We start from the raw sequence: 24,341 nt of genomic DNA, 5'->3' as shown, positions 1-24,341 counted from the left end.
CTCCTGAAGAGGGTCACAAAAAGAGGTGATTTGGGGCTTACACATAATGCAAAAATGACTCTCAACATGTAATTGAGGTTGTACAACTTTGTTGTTTGAAGGCATTGCTCTGCTGTCTCCTATCCTTCAGCCTTACTATAGCTAAATCCTAGTCTTCCTATTTTATCTGAATTTCTTTTTACTCCTCTTTGTAAATTTTTAGGATTTTTCTCTTCCCATCTAGTTTGTTAAAATTTCATAATGTATTTATTATATGTGGGACTATGTTAGTTTTCAAAGGGCCTCTTTTAGCTAAAAACTCACCCTCCAGTTCTGGAGAAGTTTCTAGATTCCTATCTCTGATGCCTATCCCCTGCTCTGTGTGGAATTCTTAAGTACTTGGATGTTGCTCTAACAGCTTCATGCTTTCTTCTTAGGTTTCATTCCTTTGATATTTTTGCTATAGCTCCTGAGAAATTTCCTTAGTTTTACCTTCCAACTTTTGTTCCTTAGCTTCTAAGAACTCTTATTCTCCTTTGTTCCTTTTTAGCAACTGGATGTTTCTGTCCCGTGGATGCTGTGTCTCCCCACTCCCCAGGCCTAAATGGTAGTTATTTTGAAGTGTTCTTTTCTTTTTCTGTCTTTACTTGAAGGCTCTTATTCCTGTATGTTTTATCCTGAAGACTTTCCCTTTCATGTCTGGAGACCCTTAGGTTCCACTTAGCTTATTTATGTTTTATTAATGATGCCTCACCAGCATCTCTTTGCATATGGGATTGTGTAGCTTTAGTTTTCACTATAAGTGAGCTGGCTAGAATGTTGCTGTCAGGTCTTTTGCATGAGACATCTGGTATACCCAGGAGTAACACTTCCAAATCTTTGCCGGAGAATAAGTCCCTGGAACTCAAATGAACAGAGAAGGCTGGGCAGTTGAACAGGCAAAGTGTAAGCATGAGCTGAATGTTTGAACTATTGGATTCTTACTGTCCCCTGATTGTCTCCGAAGCCCATGTTTCACCTTTTCAGCAGAACCGTATTGGCTCTCCTTACTTTGTCATGCCAGGTTTAGTGTTCTGTATGTATGATACAGACAAGATCTGGGAGGCCAACTTCTTTGACTTTTAGTCAATTCTTCTTTTCATTTTCTTTTTTGTTTTTGTGTGTTTGTATATGCACGTGTGTGGAGGCTAATGGTCAACATTGGGGTCTTTCTTGGTCACATGCCACCTCATTTATTGAGAGGAGCTCTTTCACTAAACATGGAGGCTCTTCAAACCTGGTAAAATTGTTGGCTAGTGACACAGTTAACCTCCATCCCTGCAAACACTGGGGTTACAGACATATGCCACCTGGCATTTTAATGTGGACATTGGGAATCTGAACTCAGGTTCTTAGGTTTATACTACAAGCACTTTACCGATGGAGTCATCTCCCAGTCCCTTCTGTTTTGGTTACTTTTTTTGGTAGGAAAGGGTTTACTTCAGCATACAGTTTCACATCACTGCCCATCACTGAGGGAAGTCAGTGTAGAAACTCTAGCATGGCAGGAACCGGGAGACAGAGCTAATGCAGAGGTCATGGAGTACTGCTTACTGGCTTCCTCTCACGGCTTTTGTAGCGATCCTGACTGTCTGTTTTGGTATGAAATCCACTGTCATTAGCTTTTCCTGGTGCTTTCCAACACTTCATTCTCCCTAATTTGCCAAGCTTTTTTTTTTTTTTTCCTACCCCCAGGTCTGTTCCCTAGCTTCCAACATTTTGTTGTTGAGATCCGCTCTTTCTTTTGATCTTGTAGATGTATCTCTTTTTCCACTTTGCACGTTTCTAAAGGGAGAAAGGTAATTAATTTATTCAGTCTTTCATTTTTGATGCTTGTTTTCCAGAGTCCACTTTCCGTCATGCAGCTTCTATCTTTAAATTGCATCTACTTTCTATCGTTTCGGTTCTGCTTCTCTTGGCATTATTCTAATTCAGACCCAGAATCCCTCCTGTAAACATCATCTTCACCAAGATCCTTTACCTTTAAATCCACTGTATATAATTGCTGCTGGGCCACGCTTGCAAAGGTGGAGCTCTGTGGGTCAACTCTTCTTCAACTAACCCAGGCTTTTTATATATGTAGAGTGTCTCTAATTTGAAAACTTTAAACTGTGTACCATGATGTTTTTAGATTTTGGAGCCTTTCATATTTCCAGATTAGGGATGCTTACACAGCAAGGTCTGTGCAAATATTTTCCAGTGGGGGAAAAAAAATCTCTGACATAGGAAGTACTTCTGGTCCTGAGCAGTTCAAATGAGAGATATTCAGCCCATACTCATCCTCACTAAACCATTACTCAGTCTTGCATTTGAGGTCTGGCATTATGGCCCTTGAGACTTCCAAACTTCAGAGTCATTTATGAATTTTTGTTTGTTTGTTTTAGGTCTTTTCAATACAGGGTTTCTCTGTGTAGCCCTGGCTGTTCTGGAACATACTTTGTAGACCAGGCTGGCCTCGGACTCACAGTGATCCACCTACCTCTGCCTCCTGAGTGCTGGAATTAAAGGTATGCACTACCACCAGCCAGCCATTTATGAGTTCTTGGACTTCAAAAGCCTAAACTCTTTTTCCTTATCTTGTGTCACAGTTACACTTCCTACCACCACACAAGTTTTCACCTCCAGTTAAGTCCAGCCAGGTCCTTCACACTTATGCTCAGTTGATATTCTAAACAACTTTCAAGTGGCATTGCCAATGCCAAGTCTTTCTTAACTCTCAGCACAGTCTAGTTTGTCTCATCAATACTCTCACAAGGCTCCTATTCTCCTTCACTCACATGTTCTGCCATATTTATTGAGGAGCCACCTTCCCCCACTTGTCCAACTTAAACACTCTCAGAGAGATTAAGCTTAAGCTTTTTGTTGTTTTAGAACAGGGTCTTGTAATGTAGCCTCGACTGGCCTCAGCTTAGGTTGGTTTTTCTCTCCCAGCCTCTCCAGTGCTGGAATCACAAGCACAAGCTATTATCCCCAGCTTGATCTCGAGGTCTTGAGGTTTTGATCTCCTCTTTTAAAAGATACTGAAAACAAAAATTTTAACACTTATATCACAGTGTTTTTATAATCAGATTAAATGTCACTTGATAATTCTCTGTTTAGCTCTGTGCCCCATTTTTTAATTGGATTACTTGATTTGTTGCTGTTTAGCTTCTTAAGTTCTTTATATATTCTGGATATTAGTCCTCTGTCAGATAGAGGGGTATTGAAGCTCCTCTCCCAATCTGTAGGCTGTCGTTTTGTTTTGATGACGGTGTCCTTTGCTTTACAGAAGCTTTTCAGTTTCATGAGGTCCATTTATTGATTGTTGAGCTTAGAGCCTCTACTGTTGGTGTTCTGTTCAGGAAGTTGTCTCCTGTGCCAATGATTTCAAGGCTCTTCTCCACTTTTTCTTCTAAGCGGTTTAGTGTGTCTGTTTTTATGTTGAGGTTTTTTTTTTTTATCTACTTGGACTTCAGTTTTGTGTAGGGTGATAAGTATGGATCTATTTGCATTTTTCTACATGTAGACATCCAGTTAGACCAGCACCATTTGTTGAAGATGCTATCTTTTTTTTTTCCATTGTATGGTTTTGGCATCTTTGTCAAAAATCAGGTGTCCATAAGTGTTTAGGTTTATTTCTGGGTCTACTATTCAATTCCACTGATCCACCATTCTATTTCTATGCCAGTACCATGCAGTTTTATAAACAGAATTCTCAATAGAGGAACACCAAATGGCAGAGAAACACTTAAAGAAATGCTCAACATCCTTAGTCATCAGGGAAATGCAAATCAAAATGACCCTGAGATTTCACCTTACACCCATCAGAATGGCTAATATCAAAAACTCAAGTGACACCACATGCTGGAGAGGATGTGGAGAAAGAGGAACCCTACTCCATTGCTGGTGGGAATGTAAACTTGTACACCCATTTTGGAAATCAATCTGGTGCTTTCTCAGACAGTTAGAAATAATGCTACCTCAAGATCCAGCTATAGCACTCCTAGGCATATATCCAAAAGATGTTCAAGTATACAACAAAGACATTTGCTCAACCATGTTTGTAGTAGCTTTATTTGTAGTTATAGCCAGAAGCTGGAAACAACCCAGATGTCCCTCAGTTGAGGAATAGATACAGAAATTGTGGTACGTTTACAAAATGGAATACTACACAGCTATTAGAAACAAGGAAATCATGAAATTTGTAGGCAAATGGTGGGATCTAGAAAAGATCATCCTGAGTGAGGTATCCCAGAAGCAGAAAGAGACACATAGTATATACTCACTTATAAGTGGATATTAGACATATAATATAGGATAATCACACTAAAATCTGTACACCTAAAGAAGCTAAGCAATAAGGAGGACCTTGAGTAAGATGCTCAGTCTTCATTCGGAAAAGCAAACGGGATGGACATGGGAAGAAGGAGAAAACAAGAACAGGACAGAGGACAGGAGCCTACCACAGAGGGCCTCTGAAAGTCTCTACCCAGTAGGGTGTCAAAACATATGCTGAGACTCATAACCAAACTTTGGGCAGAGTGCAGGGAATCTTATGAAAGAATGGGGAGATAGAAAGACCTGGAAGGGACAGGAGTTCCACAAGGAGAGCAACAGAACCAAAAAATCTGGGCACAGGGGTCTTTTGTGAGACTGATACTCCAAGCAAGGACCATGCAGAGAGATAACCTAGAACCCCTGCACAGATGTAGCCCATGGTAGCTCAGTGTCCAAGAGGGTTTCCTAGTAATGGGAACAGGGACTGTCTCTGACATGAACTCAGTGGCTGGCTCTTTGATCACCTCCACCTGAGGGGGGAGCAGCCTTACCAGTCCACAGAGGAAGACAATGCAGCCAGTCCTGATGAGACTTGATAGACAGGGTCAGATGGAAGGGGAAGAAGAGGACCTCCCCTATCAGTGGACTGGGGGAGGGGCATGGGAGGAGAAGAGGGAGGGAGGGAGGATGGGCATGAGAGGAGAAGGTGGAGGGAGGGTAGAATTGGGAGGGGGTAGGGAAGGGGGCTACAGCTGGGCTACAAAGTGAATAAATTGTAATTAAAAAATTAAATTAAATTAAAAAAAGAAAAAATGCCACTTGAGGGACAGTGTCTGACTAAGGAAAGTTTTCTGGCTTCTTGCTTTTAGTTCTTCCTACTGTTTGACCAACCTGTCAGGGTATGACATCCCCTAGAATAAACAGTGTGAGTCTCACCCTAGCTGATGCTCAGTTTGTAACTGCTTAGCTGGAGTGAATATGACCAATAATCCTGCTATGTCACTTATAATAGGAGTCACCAAGCATTTTCTGGGAAGGGGCAGACTTTGGGTTTGTTAATATTAATATTTGGGTTTGTTAATGTTAATATTTTTGTTTTCAGTATCTTTTAAGAGAGGAGATCAAAACCTCAAGACCTCGAGCTAGCCAACCTTACCATTACCATGCAAAGAAGCTACAGGTGGTACTTAAGAAAATGGATAGGTCTGGGTTTCAACAAAACGTCATTTCCAGAGTGAGGTGGCCAGAGAGGCTAGATCCATGGGCTGTAGCTCACTGTCCTGGACTTAGAGTCCTAAATAGGAAGCAGCTTGACACCTGCATTTTCCATCACCATCAGGGCTTACTCAGAAATTCTAGTCTCATTTTTTTGCTACCTGTGGGACAGTCAGCTTGGAAGGAAGATTGAGGCACGGTACCCGACTTGGTCTGGTGAAAGGCCCCTCAAGAGGATGTTTTGTATTGTGAGTCACTGTCCAATACAGAGTTCTCCATGAACTGGCAGCGTTCTCCCTTCGTTAAAGGAGGTTAGTCTTTTTCTATATTAAGCCTTCCCAAGTTGTAGGAGGCTGACCTGCACCTGACTGACTTCAAGGTTAATCTCATCCTAGAAACACACAGAAGGGGCCGTTGCATTAACACAGTGTGCCACGCTCACTGTGTAAACATTCTCTCTGTGATCTTGGGGCTGCTGTTTTCTGTGACTTCATGCTCTGCTAGCCTAGCTGCCTCAGCTCCAAGTGGCACATAACCCCCTCTAAGACAGAGATGAGTGATGGCACGGATCTCCTCCTGTGGCACCGGCTTCCTCATGCCTGTGTCCCGGTCAAAGAAAGAGGTCACTGCACCCGTAGACAACCGATTCTAAACACCAAGTGGAAATTGTTCTGTTAGTCTACATAAGCTAAGTGTGCGTGGAATAAAAGGGGCCACTTGGTTATCTCTTAGTGTTGTTAATACTATGACTGGAGACTAAAGGCAACAGAAAACGTCAATTCAGGTAGGATCAATATTTTAGATGCTTCAGGAAGGAGGATTGGCATCACCTGACCATGTAACGAGAGCTATGAGTAGATGAGGTGAGGGGCTTATTAGGGTAAAAGAAATAGGAATGAAAGGCAGAGGGTGGTATGACCATGAAGCCAGTAATGAAAACGAGGTCTATGGTTATCCTGAGTATTCATTTCTTCTCTTATGAATATCCTTAAGCATCTATGTGCGGCTATCTCTATTCCTCTTCATATTGTGGATCAAAATATGTGCTAACTTCATATTAAGACATTTAAGTACTACTAATTATAACAACATAGTGTTTGAATTACAGAATATCGAGGGGAAATTTTAGCATTACTTTGTATCCTCATCAGGGAAGTGTTTAGGCTGTTTTTATACAGTATCATTGTGTTACATGCCATGGCCTTGTTATTTGAAAATCAGATATCTAAACACCCAGCCAAATATTTATTCTAAGATGTTTCTGTGGCGATTGTTTTGTTTTTGAGACAGGGTCTTACATTGACGCCCAGGAATTCACTCTGTGGCCCAGGTGCCTTGAGGCAATCCTCTTGCCCATGATCTCCATGTCCAGCTCATATTCCATGTATTTTTAGAAGGAGATTAACACTTAAACTCGTCAACTCTGAACAAATCAGATTTCACACCATGTTGAAGGTCAGTCTTGCCCACTGTTGGAAGGCTGACCAATCTTATTGTCTACAGATGCTGCCTGTAACTCGCCTTTGGATTTGAACCATAACACGAATGCGGGGACTCTCACTGGACATTTAGGCTTGCATCTCTACATGCTCACGAGTCAGTCTTGCAGGGTACAACCTAATTACGGTCATTTCTGTGCACACATACCACTGTTAGCCCTGTGTCTAATCTGAAGTCCTGTATATGTACTTTGATTTCCTTATCTGCTCTCCCTCCCTTTTTGAGTCATGGGCTCTCTTTGTAGTCTAGACTGGCTTGGAACTCACTCGACAGCCCCAGTTTGCCTAGAATTCTTTTTAACATAGAATATACGGTTTTTACTTGTTTTCTAATTATCCATCTGCATATATGGCTGTATGGGGGATGTACATGTGAATTCAGGTGCCTACAGGGGTCAAAAAGGAATATTAGATCCCTAAAGCAGGAGTTACAGGTGTTTATGGGCCATTTGACGTGGCTGCTGGGAACAAAACTCCAGTCCACACCTTTAACCAGTGTTCTCCAGCCCCGAACCTTAACCTCTTGATCCTCCCGCCATTGTCTCCCTAGGGCTGAGCCAACAGTCCGTGTCATCAGCCTTGGCTTTACTTTTTATTCTTGAGTGACAGAAACCTCTACAATGATTTCATTAGCAAAGGAGACAAATAATCGCTTTATTGCCTTAGATTAAGATAAATGAATATTAAACACTTTTCTGGTGAAAAGCAATAGAGCGAAGAGTTAGTAATATACAGCTCTGTTGGGGCTACTTTCTCTGGCAATATGCTGTTCTTGGTGTCACTAATCATAGGCACTGTTGTCTTTAAGGTGAGGGAGGCTAGATTTTGGCCAAGCCACTTGAAACTTCAGGACCTAACATCTAAAGAAATGCCAACTATGTAGCATCCACGTGTTTTTAATTAGTTTGAACATAATCTTGATTTAAGATCTTAAGCTGATAGGACTAAACTTAATTTTCTCTGTCATTGGCCAGGCTGTAATGTAAACGATTCAGCTGGTGACCAGGAAGAGCTGAGGGGTGATGGGCCCTTTCTGATTCACATGGTTGCTCCTCCCACCTGGTTCTCACCCACAGTCTCAACCAGCACAGAGCTCCCCAGTTCAGAGACGTTCAAGGGCACGCGGAGAACCATGTGTGGAGCTATCTCCTGAGAGCCTTCCCATGTCTACACTTAGGGTTTAGCAAATTCTTTCACCCTTCTGTAGAACACAACGGTAACTAGGAGGGAGACAGCTAATACAAGATGATAGAGACATTGTGTTCCAAGAGATAATACAAAGGTGTTAGTGTGTCTGGGCCCCCACGTCCTCCAGCGCAGCGGCTCTCCACATGCATGTCAGGACCCCTTTGGAGGGTGGAATGACCCTTTTGCAGGGAATGCCTGAGACCATTGGCAATACCAAATATTTACATTATGATTAATAACAGTAGCAAAAGTTACAGTTATGAAGTATCAGTGGAAACAATTCTATGGTTGGGGCTCACCACAGTATGAGGAATTGTGTTAAAGGGTCGCAGCATTCGGAAGGCTGAGAGCCACTGCTCTAGAGAGACACAGCTTCCAGGGAATTGGTGAACAAGACTATTTCACATGCCTACTCCCTGTCCCCACCCCAGCCCAAGACAGTCTTTCATGCCAATGCCTTGTTTGGAATATTTTGCAGCACTCCTCTCCTACCTAAGCCCTGGGCAGCCTTCCTTGACTGATGTCCTGGTGCGAGCCTCTCTATCCCGAACCTGCCTCTGTCCATCGATGCTCTGTGTTGCCTCCTCTGTGAATGTCTCGGTAGTAAGTAACTCTGTGGTGCCTGCTAAGTCTTTAACCACTGCAGCAGTAACCACCCATTTTATGAGAATCAGCCCCTGGCCCAAGTACTTTAAATAGGGTGATATTCTTTAAACTCTTGTATGACTTGACAGCATACTCTGACCGTGAAAACCAAGACTTGGAAAGTAATTTGCCCAAGGTTCTACTAAGTAGCACACAAAACATAATTAAAACCTGGTCATCATTTTCAATGAGAGCCACCTGCTGTGAATTTGCAATGCAGTATGTGCCCAGGGGATCAGTCTGTGACTGGAATCTTTCCAATATTAGGGCTGGGCTGTGTATTTGGTTGGTGTTTCTGGAGGTCCTCTAAGGGGCTTCTTTCATGCTGGAGAGCAGGTGGAGAGTTCAGCAAGAGGGGCTGTTACAACTAGAGCATGTGATGCCAGAAAAGGGTTTGCAGTTTGCTAAGCATGGACCCAAAATATAAGCGTGGCAGGGACTCACACAGATCTCACCGCATAGAATCCAGTCAATGAAGAAGAGAATTATGATCACATCCATAGCTAGACACAGGATGTATATATAGCTAAGACACACTGCACATGCACCCAAGCTTTGTAGACTCCAGGAATTAGTCAAGGAATTAACCATCCGTTCAATTACATACCTTCTGGAATACACTGTCCAAGAACAAATTTATATCCTTTACAGCATTTTTTCCTAAGAGACAAACAGACAAACAAACAAAAAAGCATCTTAGATGTGATGTTAGGTTAAAAATAAAGTTATTCATAGTTACTGATATTGTATAAAATGTGTTCAAAAAAAGATATAGAGTAGAGGTGAACATTTTAAATGCAATCTGGGGTTAAAAAATATTAAAATCAGGTAACTACATCTTCCAAATATCAGGATCTGTCACATAATAGATGAACCCAACCCACTGGGTCCTACAAGGAACATGAGTTGGAGGACAATATAATTTCAGTGTATTAAGGGATGACCACAGGCAAGACTGAATGAATCTTGAACTATTACCTACCACAGCCCCCTTTTCACTTTACATCTGATCAGGTAAGTTGCCTGTTCAAGAAAAGCATCTGTATTCTGAATGAATACAAGATGCAGGGCTGCTAATAGATGCTTGTACAAATGTGGCCCCCTCATCCCTCTGAGGAGACTGTCAGGGATTCCCAGATGTCAGAACAATCACTTTAAAGTCAATGTTTATCTGTAGTTCGAAGACATAAAGAAAAATATACCTGCAATTAATTTTAAAAAGTCAAAAAGTTTTTAGCAAAGAAACAGAAACTTTTATGACTGGAAATTCTAGAGCTAGCCAGATGGCTCAATGGGTTAAAGTATTTGCTACACAAGTCTGATGATCTGAGTTCAATTCCTGAATCCCACTGTAGAAGGAGTGAGTTCTGAAAGATGGCCTCTACATGTGTGATATGTTATATTCCCTTCCCTCTCTCAAATAATAATAAATGAAAGAAAATTGAAAATTATAAAAATTGAAATTCTAAAACTATAAAACTTATCTAAATCTTAAAAAGGAAACTCACAAAAAATCAGAGTGGAAATATTTGATGGTCAGCTTATGCCACTGTCTTGGTAATTCAGCTTTGAGACACCAGAGATAGCTTGCCAAGAGAAAAGAACAAATGGTATCAACAATGGGAAGTTTCCTGCCATTTAACACCACTTCCCTTGCCAGCCATCTGAATGAGGGCCTGGAATTTTCTGAGTCGTTTATTGACCTATTTTTTATTTGGTAGTAATCCCCAAATACTAGGGGAGACCAATCCCCAACTAACCATCTCTCCTCACCAAATGAAGCTTCCAGTGCTGGGAATGAATTACATCTACTTGAGTTTTTGGCCAAAGAAATACCATGGGAACCTCCGAACAACTCAGGTTATTGCCAAGGCTATTGACTGCTCTCTACAAACTGATGGCAAGACCCCATTGCCAAAGACAACACCTCCACAGCTCACTGAACATAGACAGGTCCAACTGGTACCTTCCTAGAATCTTCACCTTTATTGAGGTTCATGGTACTGAAAGGTCCTCTGCATGCTATCACAGGAGAAAGGTAACTATCAATGCCACCCAACCACCATACTACCAGGGAGACCTATTTGTAGCATGTGTTGGTAAAAATAATGGCAAAAGTCTTGTGGGAATAACCTACCAATATTTGATTTAAGGACCACTCTAAGAGATGGAACACATACCCACTCCTGCTTGTGTGGCCAAGAACCTGAAATTGCATAGACCAGGAGCCTAGGGGAAAACCTAATACCACTGTTCTGCTAAATAAAGTGACAAAATGACTCCTAACAGCATTCTTCTCTACTCAGCCCTCTCAGAGAAGCTTCTTCCAACAGAAGATGGAAACAGCTACAATCACCTACAATCAGACCATGTGTAAAGAGTAAGAGCCCTTGGAATGTTCGGTCCTAAATGGGTGTCTCCATCAAATTGTTCCCCTCAGGGTTCAGAGAACCCTATGAAAAAGGAAGGGGAAGGATGTAGAGACTATGACAGCAGGCACATGCCCTCAACCACATGGAGTCCTAGAGTTGAAAAGAGAAGTGGACACATGCCCACATCCCAAAGCTATCTCCAATTTATAACTGCTTGTAAATTAAAAATGAAAAATTAGTTTTCTTTGAAGGAAACAAACCACTCCTTTAAGGGTAGACCCTATGTCCAGCAGGAGACAGATAATAGAAAACAAACACCATGGAGGTTCTCATAATGCTGTTAGAGATATTTTTTTTAACCTTACAGGTATTACCCGTATACTATAGCTTTTGGTTTGGATTGTGTGTGTGTGTGTGTGTGTGTGTGAGAGAGAGAGAGAGAGAGAGAGAGAGAGAGAGAGAGAGAGAGAGAGATTCCTGTGTGCCTCTACATCTATATGCATTTCCTGTGCTTTTTCTTTGGCTCATTTTCTTGTTTAGTTGTCTTATCATTTTCTGATGTTTGGTTTTGATTTATCTTATTTTGCTTTGTTAAAATTTTTAGATGAATATTTTCTAATGAGAGACAGAAAGGGCATTGACCTGGATGGGAGGGGAGGTGTAGGGAGGAAGTGGGGGAAGTGGAGAAAGAGAGGGGAGGAATGGGAGAGAGAAAATCATAATCAGAATAAATGTATTAAAAAAAAACACTTTATTTTCAATGAAAGAAAAGATTATTTGTATAGTCTATAAGATTGGTTAAATCAACTCATATGACTTGCCTGCCAAGTAAATTACTGTTTGTGGGAGAAACTTCAGTAATCTCTTAGATTTACAAAATGTTAATAAAAGCCTACTGTATAAACTGTGGTAAAACTTACTAAAAGTCATACAAAGTCATATTTCTAAGAAAATCTGAAGTTTGGCTGGGTATAGCGCCTCTTCTCATCCCGTCCTGCAACACCCCTCAGAGGGAGGCCAGCTGGAGTGGCACCCTCACTTCAGAAGCACACAAGTGGGCTGTTATTATGAAAACAAAATCTGGGCTAGAGGCGGAGTGCCAGCTGCTCTTCCAGAGTTTGATTCCTAGCACCCACATAGCAACTCGCAACCAGGTATAACTCCACTTTCAGGGCATCCAGTGCCTTTTTCTGGACTCTAAAGGCACCAAGCATTCACATAATGCATAGAGAAGCATTCAGTCAGCACATGCACGCACACACATACGGAAAGAAGTGGTGTCAGATTTGAGGCAAAAGATAAATGTTCGTTCTCCCCACCCACATTTTTTTCTACCTGTCCCATTCTCCCAACGTAGATGAACTTGACTCCTCCTTCAGCACCCTTTTTAAGAAGGAAACCATCTACCCACTCAGCCAACCAGCAACTTTTTCAACCGACCAGCACTGCACATGGCTCCTCCTGTCCCAGCCGTGCATCGACAGCTTGGCACTGTAGGCAGGCATTTCTTTTTTCCATGGTGAGGTCATGTGACTGTGCTCCTTTCTTATGGGAGGGACCCCGAGAGGGGTTGAATCCCTACGCTGGCTGACACAATACTGATCAATAGGGATAGCCCTCTCCCCACCATCTAAGCAGTCCCATCGAGGTTAGCAGACTACCCCCATGTTTGAGCAGCCTGAAGACCACAGACTCAGGGGTGCTTGACGACCACTGACTCAAGCGGTGATGCTTGCCATGATGAAGTGGAGGTTGCATGAGCGAGGCTTACACTGGCTCTCTTTCATCAAGGGAAGTGGGCTTTCCATAAACAGCCAATGGCCACCGTGCCAGAAGTGTTCCACAGTGACGGTTTGCAGTCTCGGTACGAATGACATAATCAGACATAATTTCCCAACATCTCCAACTAAAATATCTCACTCTGAGGGAAGCCCGCCTGGAAAACATTAACAGTGATGACTTAGAGGGTCCACCTTGACATTTCCATGGAACTGAAACCGAGCCTAGCTTCCCACAGTTTGGGAAACGGTCCAAGCTGTCCACAACCGCAGGGAACGCCACCTTCATAGAGCAATTCATTAAAGCTTTATGGTTATGACCTACTGAGATACCTGTAGCTATTCTTCAGAATGCTGAGAGAGGGAGAGCAGAGCTCTGGCTGTTTTGACACTCAGGTGGTCCACGAGAAGGTTGGATGGAAAGACATATGTTTTTGATACTCAAATATAACACCAAGGAGGAGGTTTTGTTTTTGTTTTTACGTCTATGTAAGTACGAGAGCTTAGGTAAAGTTCATGACGTACTCTAAGACATATGAAAGACCATAATAAATGGTTCCAATCTTTTCCCTCATTCAAGGCATACTCAGGCACTGTCCATGTTTTGAGCATTTGAAAGGCTCTGGGCTGTGCAAACAGGTGTTTTTTGTTTTTTGTTTTTGTTTTTTTTTTCTGGTTGCATTATTTTTGAGGGAGAGGGTTGGTTTTGTATGTGCACGTGTGGAGACTGACATCAAGTGTTTTCCTAGATTGTTCTCCATGCTACTTCTATATCTATGCATTTCCTCGTAGATAGGGTCTTACTGAGCTTGGAGCTCATGGACTCGGTCAGACAGGCTGGCTACGTTTAATTGAATTATTAGCCAAAGGGACCTCATGGGAAATCCCTAACCAGGCTGTTGCTTAAGCTATTGGTTGCTTTCTGTGAACTTCTGGAAAGGCCTTATCGCTAAAGATAACACTTACACAATGTATTGAAGAACACAGAGATGTTGAGCTGCTGCCTTCCCAGACCCTTCACCCTTACTGATCAGTGTTTATGGTGTGGGAAGGTACTCTACTCACCACCTCAGGAGAAAGGTAAACATCAACCTGATACAAACTCTTTGATCTACAATGGTGACCTGCCTGCAGGGTACACTGGTGCCTTGGTGGTACAGAAGTTGTGTTAGTAACCAACCACTCTCTGATTTGCTTTAAGGCCCTCTCCATAAGATGGGACACATATCCAGTGCTGGCTTGTGTGGCCAAGAATCTGAGACTAAATAGGCCAGGGACCTGTGGGAAAACCTACTGTTCTGCTAAAGGAGCATAGCAGTAAAGTTATTCCTAATGACATTTGACACACTCATAATGAGATCAGTGTCCTGCTCAGCCATCATCAGAGACGTTGTCTCTCGCAATAGATGGCAACAAATACAGCAACAGATAATGTGCAGAGCGTAAGAGACTGATCAGAACACTTGGTCCTAATTGGGTGTCTCCATCAAATTCTTTCGTCAAGGCTCAGGGAAATCTGTAGAAGAGAAGGTGGGAAGATTGTAAGCACCAATTGGGGTGGAAGACATCAATGAAATGAGGCCTTCCAGATAGAACATGGCCGATACACATATGATTTCACAGAGACTGTGGCACACAGGTCACACCAGAAGAAGTTCTAGTGCTGAGAGGTGGACACAGCCTCAATCCCTAACCCAGAATCTATCTCCAACTGACAACCACACACAAAGGAAAATTTTAGTTTTATCTAGCAGAGTCTCACTGGCTATACAATTCATATTTAAGGAAAGGCCCATGCCCAGCCATAGATGGCCAGCACAGAAAAACCTTCGTGGCACTTTTGAAGGTTTGTTTGTTTGGTTGGTTGGTTACTTTAAAGATTTTTGCTGAAATATTATGGTTTCCAGTTTTGTTTTTATGGGTTTTCTGTGTGTGTGAATGTGTGTGTCTCTGCCTCTGTATGTGTTTCTTATGCTTTTTCCTTGACACCTGATTTTTTTCTGTTTTTCCCTTTTTTTGCTTGTCTTTATTAATTTATTATTATGATAGTTGACTTTTGTGTTCTAATGGGAGAAAGAAATAAAAGGTATTGATTTGGCTTGATGGGAAAGTGGAATGGACCTGAGAGAAGATGAGGGAGGGGAAACCACAATCAGAATATAGTTTATGAAAGAACATCTATTTCCAATAACAACAACAACAACAACAAAAAAAAAGAAGTAGGAGAAAAGATGAGTTTCAAGGTGAGAGGAACTGAGAAAAGTTGTTTTTGCCGTTTGCTTATTGTATTGATAAAGTTGCAGCATAAACACTATTCTGCCCCCAAAACCAGACCTGGCCTGGTACCTTCATGATCCTGTCGATGATCTCTGCAACAGTCCCTGGGGGCCAATAATATGTATCCACGTTTATCCACAGGGAGCTGAAACCAAGCAAGCGTTGGAAGCAGGCCTAAGTCACATCCGTAACTGACTAAATGACAGAACCAGAATTGCAAAGCTGATTTTTCTGAACCTCAAATCAGTTCTGGCCTCACTAAGTAGAGCCTGAGACTGATGACTGTAGGGTGCTGTCAAACACAGCTCTCCCGTTTAAAAAAAAAAAAAAAAAAAAAGTGTGTGCCTGGTATATGAGCAGGCAGTATGTGAGAGAAACAGCAAGCAGATCTCAGGGAAATTACAGTAAGGGTGTAAATATTTGTCTACTGCCTCATTTGACCCTTCAAGGTCCTTTTTAGTCCTCTGATGCTATAATTTTTTTCTAAAGATTCTAGACCACTATAATGACCAGCAAACAGCCTGATCAGCTTATCTTTTATTTTATAGTTTTATTTTTCCTTTTCAAAAGTATGAATACACACACAAGCACATACATTACATGCACACACATAAGCACAGACACACAGAGACAGACATACACATTTATACACACACACCTGATTAATGGGCTATATTTCTGGCTGTATAGGTTTTTTTTCTATTTATTTATTTATTTATTTATCTATTTCTCTATTTATTTATTTATTTATTTATTTATTTTAACTTATTCACTTTGTATCCCAGCTGTAGCCCCCTCTCTCATCCCCTCCTAATCCTGCCCTTCCTTCCTCTATCTCCTCCCGTGCCCCTCCCTCAGTTCACTGATAGAGGAGGTCCTCCTCCCCTGACCCTAGCCTATCAGGACTCATCAGGACTGGCTGCATTGTCTTCCTCTGTGGCCTGATATCACCTCCCCTGGGGAGGTGATCAAAAAGACAGCAACTGAGCTCATGTTAGAGACAGCCCCTTCTCCCCTTACTAGGGAACAACAGACTTGGAGGCTGAGCTGCCATGGGCTACATCTGTGCAGGGGTTCTAGGTTATCTCCATGAATGTTCCTTGGTTGGAATATCGGTCTTTGCAAAGACCCCTGGGCCCAGATTTTTTTTTTTTTTTTTTTTTTTTTTTTGGTTCTGTTAGTCTCTTTGTAGAGCTCCTGTCCCTTCCAGGTCTTTCTATTTCCCCATTCTTTCATAAGATTCCCTGCACTCTGCCCAAAGTTTGGCTCTGAGTCTCACATACCACTCTGAACACCCCTGACCTCCGCTGTATAGTCTTAATTTACAATTTTAGGCATGTGCTAACTCCCAGGAACACTCAGGGGAACCACCCTTAGGCCTTCTTGATTAGCAGATGTCGCCCTTGCTCTGTAATAATAATCTAATCACCACTTCCTCTTGCCAAGGAATGAGAAAGCATCCTCATTTGGAAACCCGGCTAGGACACGTGAAGTGGATTAAGAAAGGCTGCCTCCCTAGAGTCCCTGCGAGCGCCCCTCGTCGTAGTTTGTTTTTCTTAAAGATAAAAACTGCACAGCAGTGTTTGGAGTTCAGTCTAACAAGCGCCTGGCTTACATGACAAGATTTCACTTGGGCTATCTCAACTTTATTACATGTAAATTCTGTTGTAAGAAATCTCTGACATAGTATGATGTATGTAGCCAGTGTTTATTTTCCTATACTTGAGAACATTTCATTTATTTTTAAATGGCAGTCTATGGTTGGTGGGTTCTGAACATGTAAAACAATGATGTGTTCCCAGGAACTCTGGGGATGATTGTGTGGTTTTCTCTTTCAGTCTGATTATATGTTTGATTACCTTTATAGATTTACATATGTTGAGTCATCACTGCATTTCTGGGATGAAGCCTATTTGATCATAATGGATGGTCTTCTTGATGTGTTCTTGGATTCAGTCTGCAATTATTTTATTGAGAGTAATTTCATTCATCTTAATAAGGAAAATTTCAATTGCTCTGTAATATTCTTTTTTGTTCGGTCTTTATGTGATTAAAGCATTAGGGTAATTGTGGCCTCACAAGAAAAACTGGCAACGTTCCTTCATTTTGTATTTTCTAAAATAATGAACAGAGTATTGACATTAACTCTTCTTTGAACGTCTGGGATGATTTTGCACTGAATCCTACTGGCACTGGGCTTTATTTTTCTTTTTTCTTTCTTTTCCTTGCTTTCTTTTTTTTTCTCCCATTCTTTTGGGATTAGTAGATTTTTAATTACTGTTTCTGTTTCAGTAGGGGTTATAAATCTGTTTAAACTTCTTATGTGATCTTGATTCAATCTTTACGTGGTATATATCAAGAAATTGATCCACTTCTTTTAGGTTTTCCAATTTGGTGGGATACAGGATTTTAAAGTATGTTCTTATGATTCTCTGAATTTCCGTACTGTCTGTGCTGTTATGTCCCCTTTTCATCTCTAATATTGTTAATTTTGATCTTCTCTCTGCCTTTTAATTAATTTGGCTAAGGGTTTATTGATCTTATTGATTTTCTCAAAGAACCAACTCTTTGTTTCATTGATTCTTTGTATTTTTTGTTTTTATTTTAATTCTTTCAGCTTGGAGTTTATTTCTAGCTCCTCATTATGTGTGTCATCTCTTCTTTTTGGTTCTAGAATTTTCAGGGGTGCTATGAAATTACTAAAATGAGCTCTCTCCATTTAAAAAAATTTTAATGTAGGCACTATGATCTTACCTCTTAGAATTGCCTTAGTTGTGTCTCATAAGTTTGGGTGTGTTATGTTTTCATTTTAATTTAGTCCTGGAAAGATTTTAAATTTTCTTGACCCACTTTTTATTTATTTTCAGTCTCCATGTAATCTTTCTGTTGTTGTTGATATCCAGCTTTAATCCATGGTAGTCAGTTAGGATGCAACGGGTTATTTCAATTTTCTTGTATTTATTGAGACTTGCTTGTGTCCAAGTATGCAGTTAATTTTGGAAGAAGTTTCATGGGGTGCTGAGAAGATGATATATTCTTTTGTGTTTGGGTAAAATGTTCTGTAAATATCTGCTAGGTCCATTTGATTTATACCATTTAGCTAGACAATTTCTCTGTTTAGTTTTTGACTGGATGAACTGTCTATTGGCAAGAATTGGGTATTGAAATCTTCCACCATCACAGTGTGATGGTCAATGTGTGATTTACACTGGTAGTGTTTCTTTTATTAACATGTGTGCCCCTGTGTTTGTAATATCCACTTGGTGAAATTTTTCTTTGAGTACATAGTCTTCTTCCCAATCTCTTCTGAATAGTTTTGGTTTTAAGTCTTTTTTTTTTTTCCTGTCACACATTAAACTGGCTATATTAGCTTGCTTCTTCTGTCCATTTGCTTGAAATATCTTTTTCCATCTTTTTCCCCTGAGGCGATGTCTATCCTTGATGTTAAGGTGCGTTTCTTGAGTGCAGCATGAGAATGGATCCTATTTTAAAACCCAATCTGTTAGTCTGTGCTTTTTAAATAGGGAAATTTAGATGATTAATGTTTAGAGTTATCACGGAGCAGGCCTTGTTGATTCTCATTAGTTGTTCTGGTGTGAGTTCTACCCCACCTGCTTTGATTTGCTGGTTTGGTATTATTTATTGCTTATGTTTTCTTGGGTGTGGTTAACTTCTTCAGATTGAAGTTTTTCTTCTAGTGCCATTTGTAGGGCAGGATTTTTAAGTACATACTGCTTAAATTTGGGGATATCATGAATATTTTGGTTATTGTGATTGATAGTTTTGCTGTGTATAATAGTTGGAACTTGCACCTGTGGTCTGTTGAGAGTTTGTAGAACATCTGTCTAGGTTCTTCTGGCTGTTAGAATTTCCAATGAAAATCAGGAGTCATTCTTATAGATCTACCTTTATATATTATTTGGCCTTTTTTTTCCTTCTAGTTTTTAATATTATTTCTTTGTATTGTCTTTTTAGTGCTTTGATTATTATGTGTTGGGGGGAATTTCTTTTCTGGTCCAATCTATTTGGTATTCTGTATATTACTAGGCATCTCCTTTATTAGGTTAGGAAAATTTTCTTCTATGGTTTTGTTGAAAATATTTTATGTGGCTTTGAGCTGGGTCTCTTCTCCTTTCTCTATTCCTATTATTCTAAGATTTGTTCTTTCCATAGTGTCCCATAGTTTTTGGATGCTTTGTGCCTGAATTTTTTTTTTTTATCTCACATTTTCTTTGACTGAGATATCCATCTCTTCTACCTTGTCTTCAATGCCTGAGAATCTCCCCTTCATGTCTTTTATTCTGCTGGTGAGGATTGCCCTCGAGGTTCTTGTTTGAGTTCCTAAATTTTTCATTTCCAGTTTTACTTTAGTCTGAGTTTTCTTTATTCATTCTATTTTCACTTTCATGTCTTGAACTGCTTTCTTCGTTTCATTTCACTGTGTGCTTTTAAGGTCCTTGAACATAGTCATGATAGTTATTTTGCAGTCCTCATCTTGTGCTTCTACTATATTGCATTTCTCAGGGCCTACTGTAGTAGGATTTACTGGTTCTGGTGGAGATATATTGTCCTAGATGTTATTATTTGTGTTCTTTATGGTGTCCAGCCATCTTGATTTGGGATGACTGTAGTTCTGGGTGTCGATGTTTAGGTCTTGACTCTGTTGGGTTGGACTTTTGTTCCTTGCTTTCTGTTGACCTCTCTGGGTCTTAGGAGAGTGTGGTTGGTGTGGGTTTTCTGTTAGGTAACGTTTTTGAGTCCCTGTCCTTGGTGACCCCAGGGAGGAGGTGTTTTTAGGTATTGGGTGTTTACAGGAAAAGATGGGATGGGATAGAGAGGGGCAGTGCTGGGAGAATCTATAGGAAGGAGGAGAGTTGGATCTTCCATGAGGTTTTGTTTTTTGTTTTGTTTTGTTTTGTTTTCCCCCTTTCGGAGTCTCCAGGTAATCAAGTCAGAAGACAGGCCCCTGCTGGCAGTCTGCTACAGTGTAGATGAAATTGGGTAATTGGTGTTGTTGAAAATATATGGTATTGGGTTAAATATTGTTTATTATTAGCCCTATAATTATTATAGCAGTACTATTTAACCAGCTATCATAATCAATAAGACATAGACACCTGTTAGAGTTTATAATTGCCTTATAACACCTTGGACTGGGTAAATAATTCTGCCTATGTCATCTCAACAACCTCACCATCTACCTCCCAGACCCCATCCAAATGCCATCCGACTCAACCATTCTTATCTGGACTACCTTCCATCCATAATTTTATAAGTACTTGCTTATCCTTCATCTGGATTGCTCCTTTCCACACCACTTTTGGAGTCCTTCCTCCCAGCCCATGTGTTCCTTTTCCATGCTAACCTATCCTGGCTTCCTCTTCTTTCCTCTCTTCCAGTCTGTCTTCTCCCTCTCCTGATTCTCCTGTCCCCAAAGCCTGGAAACCTTAGCCACGCCTACCTTTTTCTACTCTGCCCACGTACAGGCCTTTTATTATTAACTAATCAGAAATAATGTCTTAGGCAATTTTACACAGCAAGGATAGGTGTATCTGAACAGTAACCAGATCATGAGGGCCAATAATTAACATTAAAATACCACCAGACCAACCCCCCAACAAATTGAAGATGGAAGAGAGAAATGAGAGTGAAGATCAACTACCTGATTTTCAGGTTAGTGTTTCCAGTGGGTTCTCAGGTAAGAGAGCCTCCCAGTATTGGTGGCTGACACAGAGGGATGGGGTGAGGGACAAATACTGGGGTCTGATCTTAGGATTTGAGGATTCCCTAGGGAATGGAGGCAGAGGGGGGAGATAGGCTTGTTCAAATGGTCTGCTATCTGGCTAGGAATGACTGGGCAATTGGAGATATAGAAGAAGAGAGTAAATATCACCAATTTGATTTCTAGGCAGGCATGGCTAGCAGGTTTCCAGTTGTGGGCACCTGCTGGTATTGACGATTGACCTTTCTCCCACTTCTTAAAGGCAGACATATTTCTTTATCCAAAACCAAGATGGAGTGGGAGAAAGAAACTTCTGATATAATTTGGACAGTAGAGTACAATTTCAGAGGTGGTTACAACAGAGAAACAGCCTTTCCATAGAATCTCAGCAAGGCTTACGAGGAGTCTACCAGCTATTAAAAATTGAGGCCAGAAGACAGGCAAGATGACCTTCGAATGTTCTGAGAAGTTTTATTTGTGTTCCCTTCCAAGCTCCAGGCAGTCCGCTGAGCATCCTTTGCCCACTACCGTGAGAACGATATTCACTTTGGAAAATTGTTGCAAGAAGTTCAAGACTCTGAGACAGTAAACTGGAGATCCTGGTGGAAACTCCCATCATTAGGCAACACTGTCCAGGCTGAGGATTTCCAAGTGTTAAGAAATGCCCTCAGTCTACAATTTCCTTTCCGGGTGATGGCCATACTGAAATGGGTTCTAATGGCAACAGACATAGGACTTCTTCACAGTTCCTCTGTCTTAAATGAGGACAGCTGAGCCTTAAAACAAAACAAAGCAAACAAACAAACAAAAAAAAAGCAAAAACAAAACAAAAACCTAAAACACACACAAAAACCCAAAACACAAGAGTTTGCATAAGTTATGCTCTTCGTGCTAACCAGGCTGTTGTTCGCCTGAGGAGGAAGCATCTAAACGACCTCTTGCCAGGGAGTGTACAGATGAGGGTCCCTGGGGGCTCATTTTGAAGGGCTCAGTGTTTTAAAGTGGGTCAGAATATCTCTGTAAAGTTCCTTGCAGGGAGGAATGTTTTTCTTTTCCCTTTTAACCTCTTCCTTCTGTTGAAATCTTTACTGCGGTCTGCCTAACTTCATGCAGGCTACTACAATCCTTTTCACAGCAAAGCCGTGAGAACAGAAGCAAATAAAATGATTCACTTCCCATCTGGGCATACTTGGTTCTGCCTTTTTATAGGATTTAACCAGAGAGTGCCGGTCCCAAGCCAATGTCATAGTCTGGTGTTTCATACTGCAATTATTAAAGTGTAAAACCAGAACAAAAAAACAAGAAACACCCCAACCTACCTATCTGCTTATTTACATTGTCAAGCTTGTTATTACCGAGTCTTGACTGCAAAAAAATACAAGAATCATAATGAATTGGCCGGTATGAGCACAACTACTTACGTTCAAGATCAAATGAGGACAATGCTACAGTGTTTTTTTAAAAAAAGAAGTGAACATGGTTATCACATGTCCTAATGACCCCTCTTCAAAAGAAGAGGAAGCCTTTGCCTGAACAGATGTTGCATACCAGTGCTCACGGCACTAGTCACAATGTCCCCAGATTGAGAACCCCACTGATAAAAAAATAAATAAACAATCACACGTACACATAGAGAGAGACAGGCAGAGACAGAGAGAGACACACAGAGAGAAAACCACACAGAAAGATCGGGGTGGGGGAGTCAATACTCACTCAGTCTTAATGGATGTATATCAACATACAACAACATGGATAAGCCTTGAAGAGACTATCCTAAGGGAAAGGGAAGACAGACCTTGATTCTACTCAACCAGCGAGCTCAGAGTAGCTCAGTTCTACTCTGCCCCCTTTCTGCAGTGACGGAAACCCAAATCTCAGCCGGGCTGGTAAGTTCTCATTGGGAAGCCCTGTTTCCCAGCCCCTCTTCCTGCTTGGGATGATCTTGTGACTTTCATTCGGGCAATAGAATGCTGGAGGTCGTAAGAATTTCTGATCTTCAGGGCGTATCCTCAAGTGGCAAGGCACATCTTTGCGCTCTCTTCCCTTCTCACCTTCCCACGCTGTGCGTGGGTGAGGGGTAACTGTGGTAGAATGGGAAGTCAGGACTCGCTGCCATAGCTAATCTTGTCAGCTTGACAGGACTTAGAGCCAGCTCTGAGACAAGCCCCTGAGCCTGCGTGTGATCACGTCTCCAGGAGGGGTAACCAGGTGAGAAGATGGCCTCTGCCCGTGGGTGGCTGCTCTACAGGGTGTGGCCCTAGGCTGGGAGAAAAGGAGATTTCTGTGCACAAATCTCTGCTTCCTGGCTCTGGAAAAAATGTGGCCAGCTACCTCATGCTCCTGCCACCACAGCTTCCTTGCCAGGATGTACTGTGCCCTCAAAGTAGGAGCCTGATGTTGTCAGATAGCTTATTACAGCAATGAAAGTATGAACGAATGCATTGGGTGAGGGAGTGAACCAATACCCAGGGAAGCTGAGCCCAGGATACCACAGTCACCCAGACAGCCAAGGACACCTGACAGTGTTGTGCAAGAGACAAAAAAAAAAAAAAAAAAAAAAAAAATCCATCTTTTTAAAGTTATTATTTTTGGTTTTGGTTACTGGAACAGAACACACAACACACATTCAAAGCCAAAATGACAGAACAAATTGGGTCCACAGGAGAAAGGCTACTGAAGTGCAAGGCTGGTAAGCAGAAAGGGGCCCAAAGAGCATGTAGCCTTTATTTTGCTCCAGAAACAAATTGCAGGGGCCTTTGAACCTTACAAATTGCTGGTCCTTGAACTGCCAATGTCTGAAGCTTTCCTTGTAAAGTGTCCAAAAGCTGAGGATGCTATGCCATGGCGGGGCTGTGCTGTTTCCTCTCCTCATACAATGGGTTGAGTTCTCTTGGCCCCCAGCCCCCTTTTACTTTTTTATATTTCGCCATGTAAATGGGACATTTCCGCCGAGTTTGGAGTCCAAGAATGTGCAGTCACGATTTGCTGATTCAAGTTGCTGCCCACAAGCTGGTCACTTGGGAATGAAATGAGGAAGGCTAAGTGTGTGGCTTACAATTCAAAGACAGAGGAATAGCATAGAGGCTTTTTTTTTTTTTTTTGGTAGGTTAGGAAACTGTGACATGCCATTTCCTACCTCACATATACATACGAGCCTGAAGGAAAATGTACATCTGATACTAATTCAGGTCCAAGTCACTGGAGGGAGAACTGCAACTCACAGCAGGTCTCCCTTCAAATCATGCACACACATGGGGGCAGACATCTATTTAATTTAAACTCTGAACTCTATAATCAACAACTTAATATCAGAGCTAAAAATTGAAGAGTGGGTGCAGTTAGGCATACTGGCGGCTCTTCCAGAAGTCCT

General features: G+C 41.4%; 1 protein-coding gene across 3 annotated transcripts in view; it reads right to left on the bottom strand.

Annotated features, from left to right (window-relative positions):
* Ccbe1 (collagen and calcium binding EGF domains 1) overlaps window positions 1–24,341 on the bottom strand; it is a 258,110-nt gene that overhangs the window by 39,419 nt on the left and 194,350 nt on the right. For all 3 annotated transcript variants that reach the window (XM_060377145.1, XM_060377144.1, XM_060377146.1), the window contains exon 3: window positions 9,430–9,482. In XM_060377145.1, the coding sequence (XP_060233128.1) occupies window positions 9,430–9,482 (53 nt within the window). The remainder of the gene's footprint in view (window positions 1–9,429; window positions 9,483–24,341) is intronic.

This window comes from Meriones unguiculatus, chromosome 2, assembly GCF_030254825.1.
Source record: "Meriones unguiculatus strain TT.TT164.6M chromosome 2, Bangor_MerUng_6.1, whole genome shotgun sequence".
Lineage (NCBI taxonomy): Eukaryota > Metazoa > Chordata > Mammalia > Rodentia > Muridae > Meriones > Meriones unguiculatus.
This window is presented reverse-complemented; position numbering and strand designations above follow the sequence as displayed.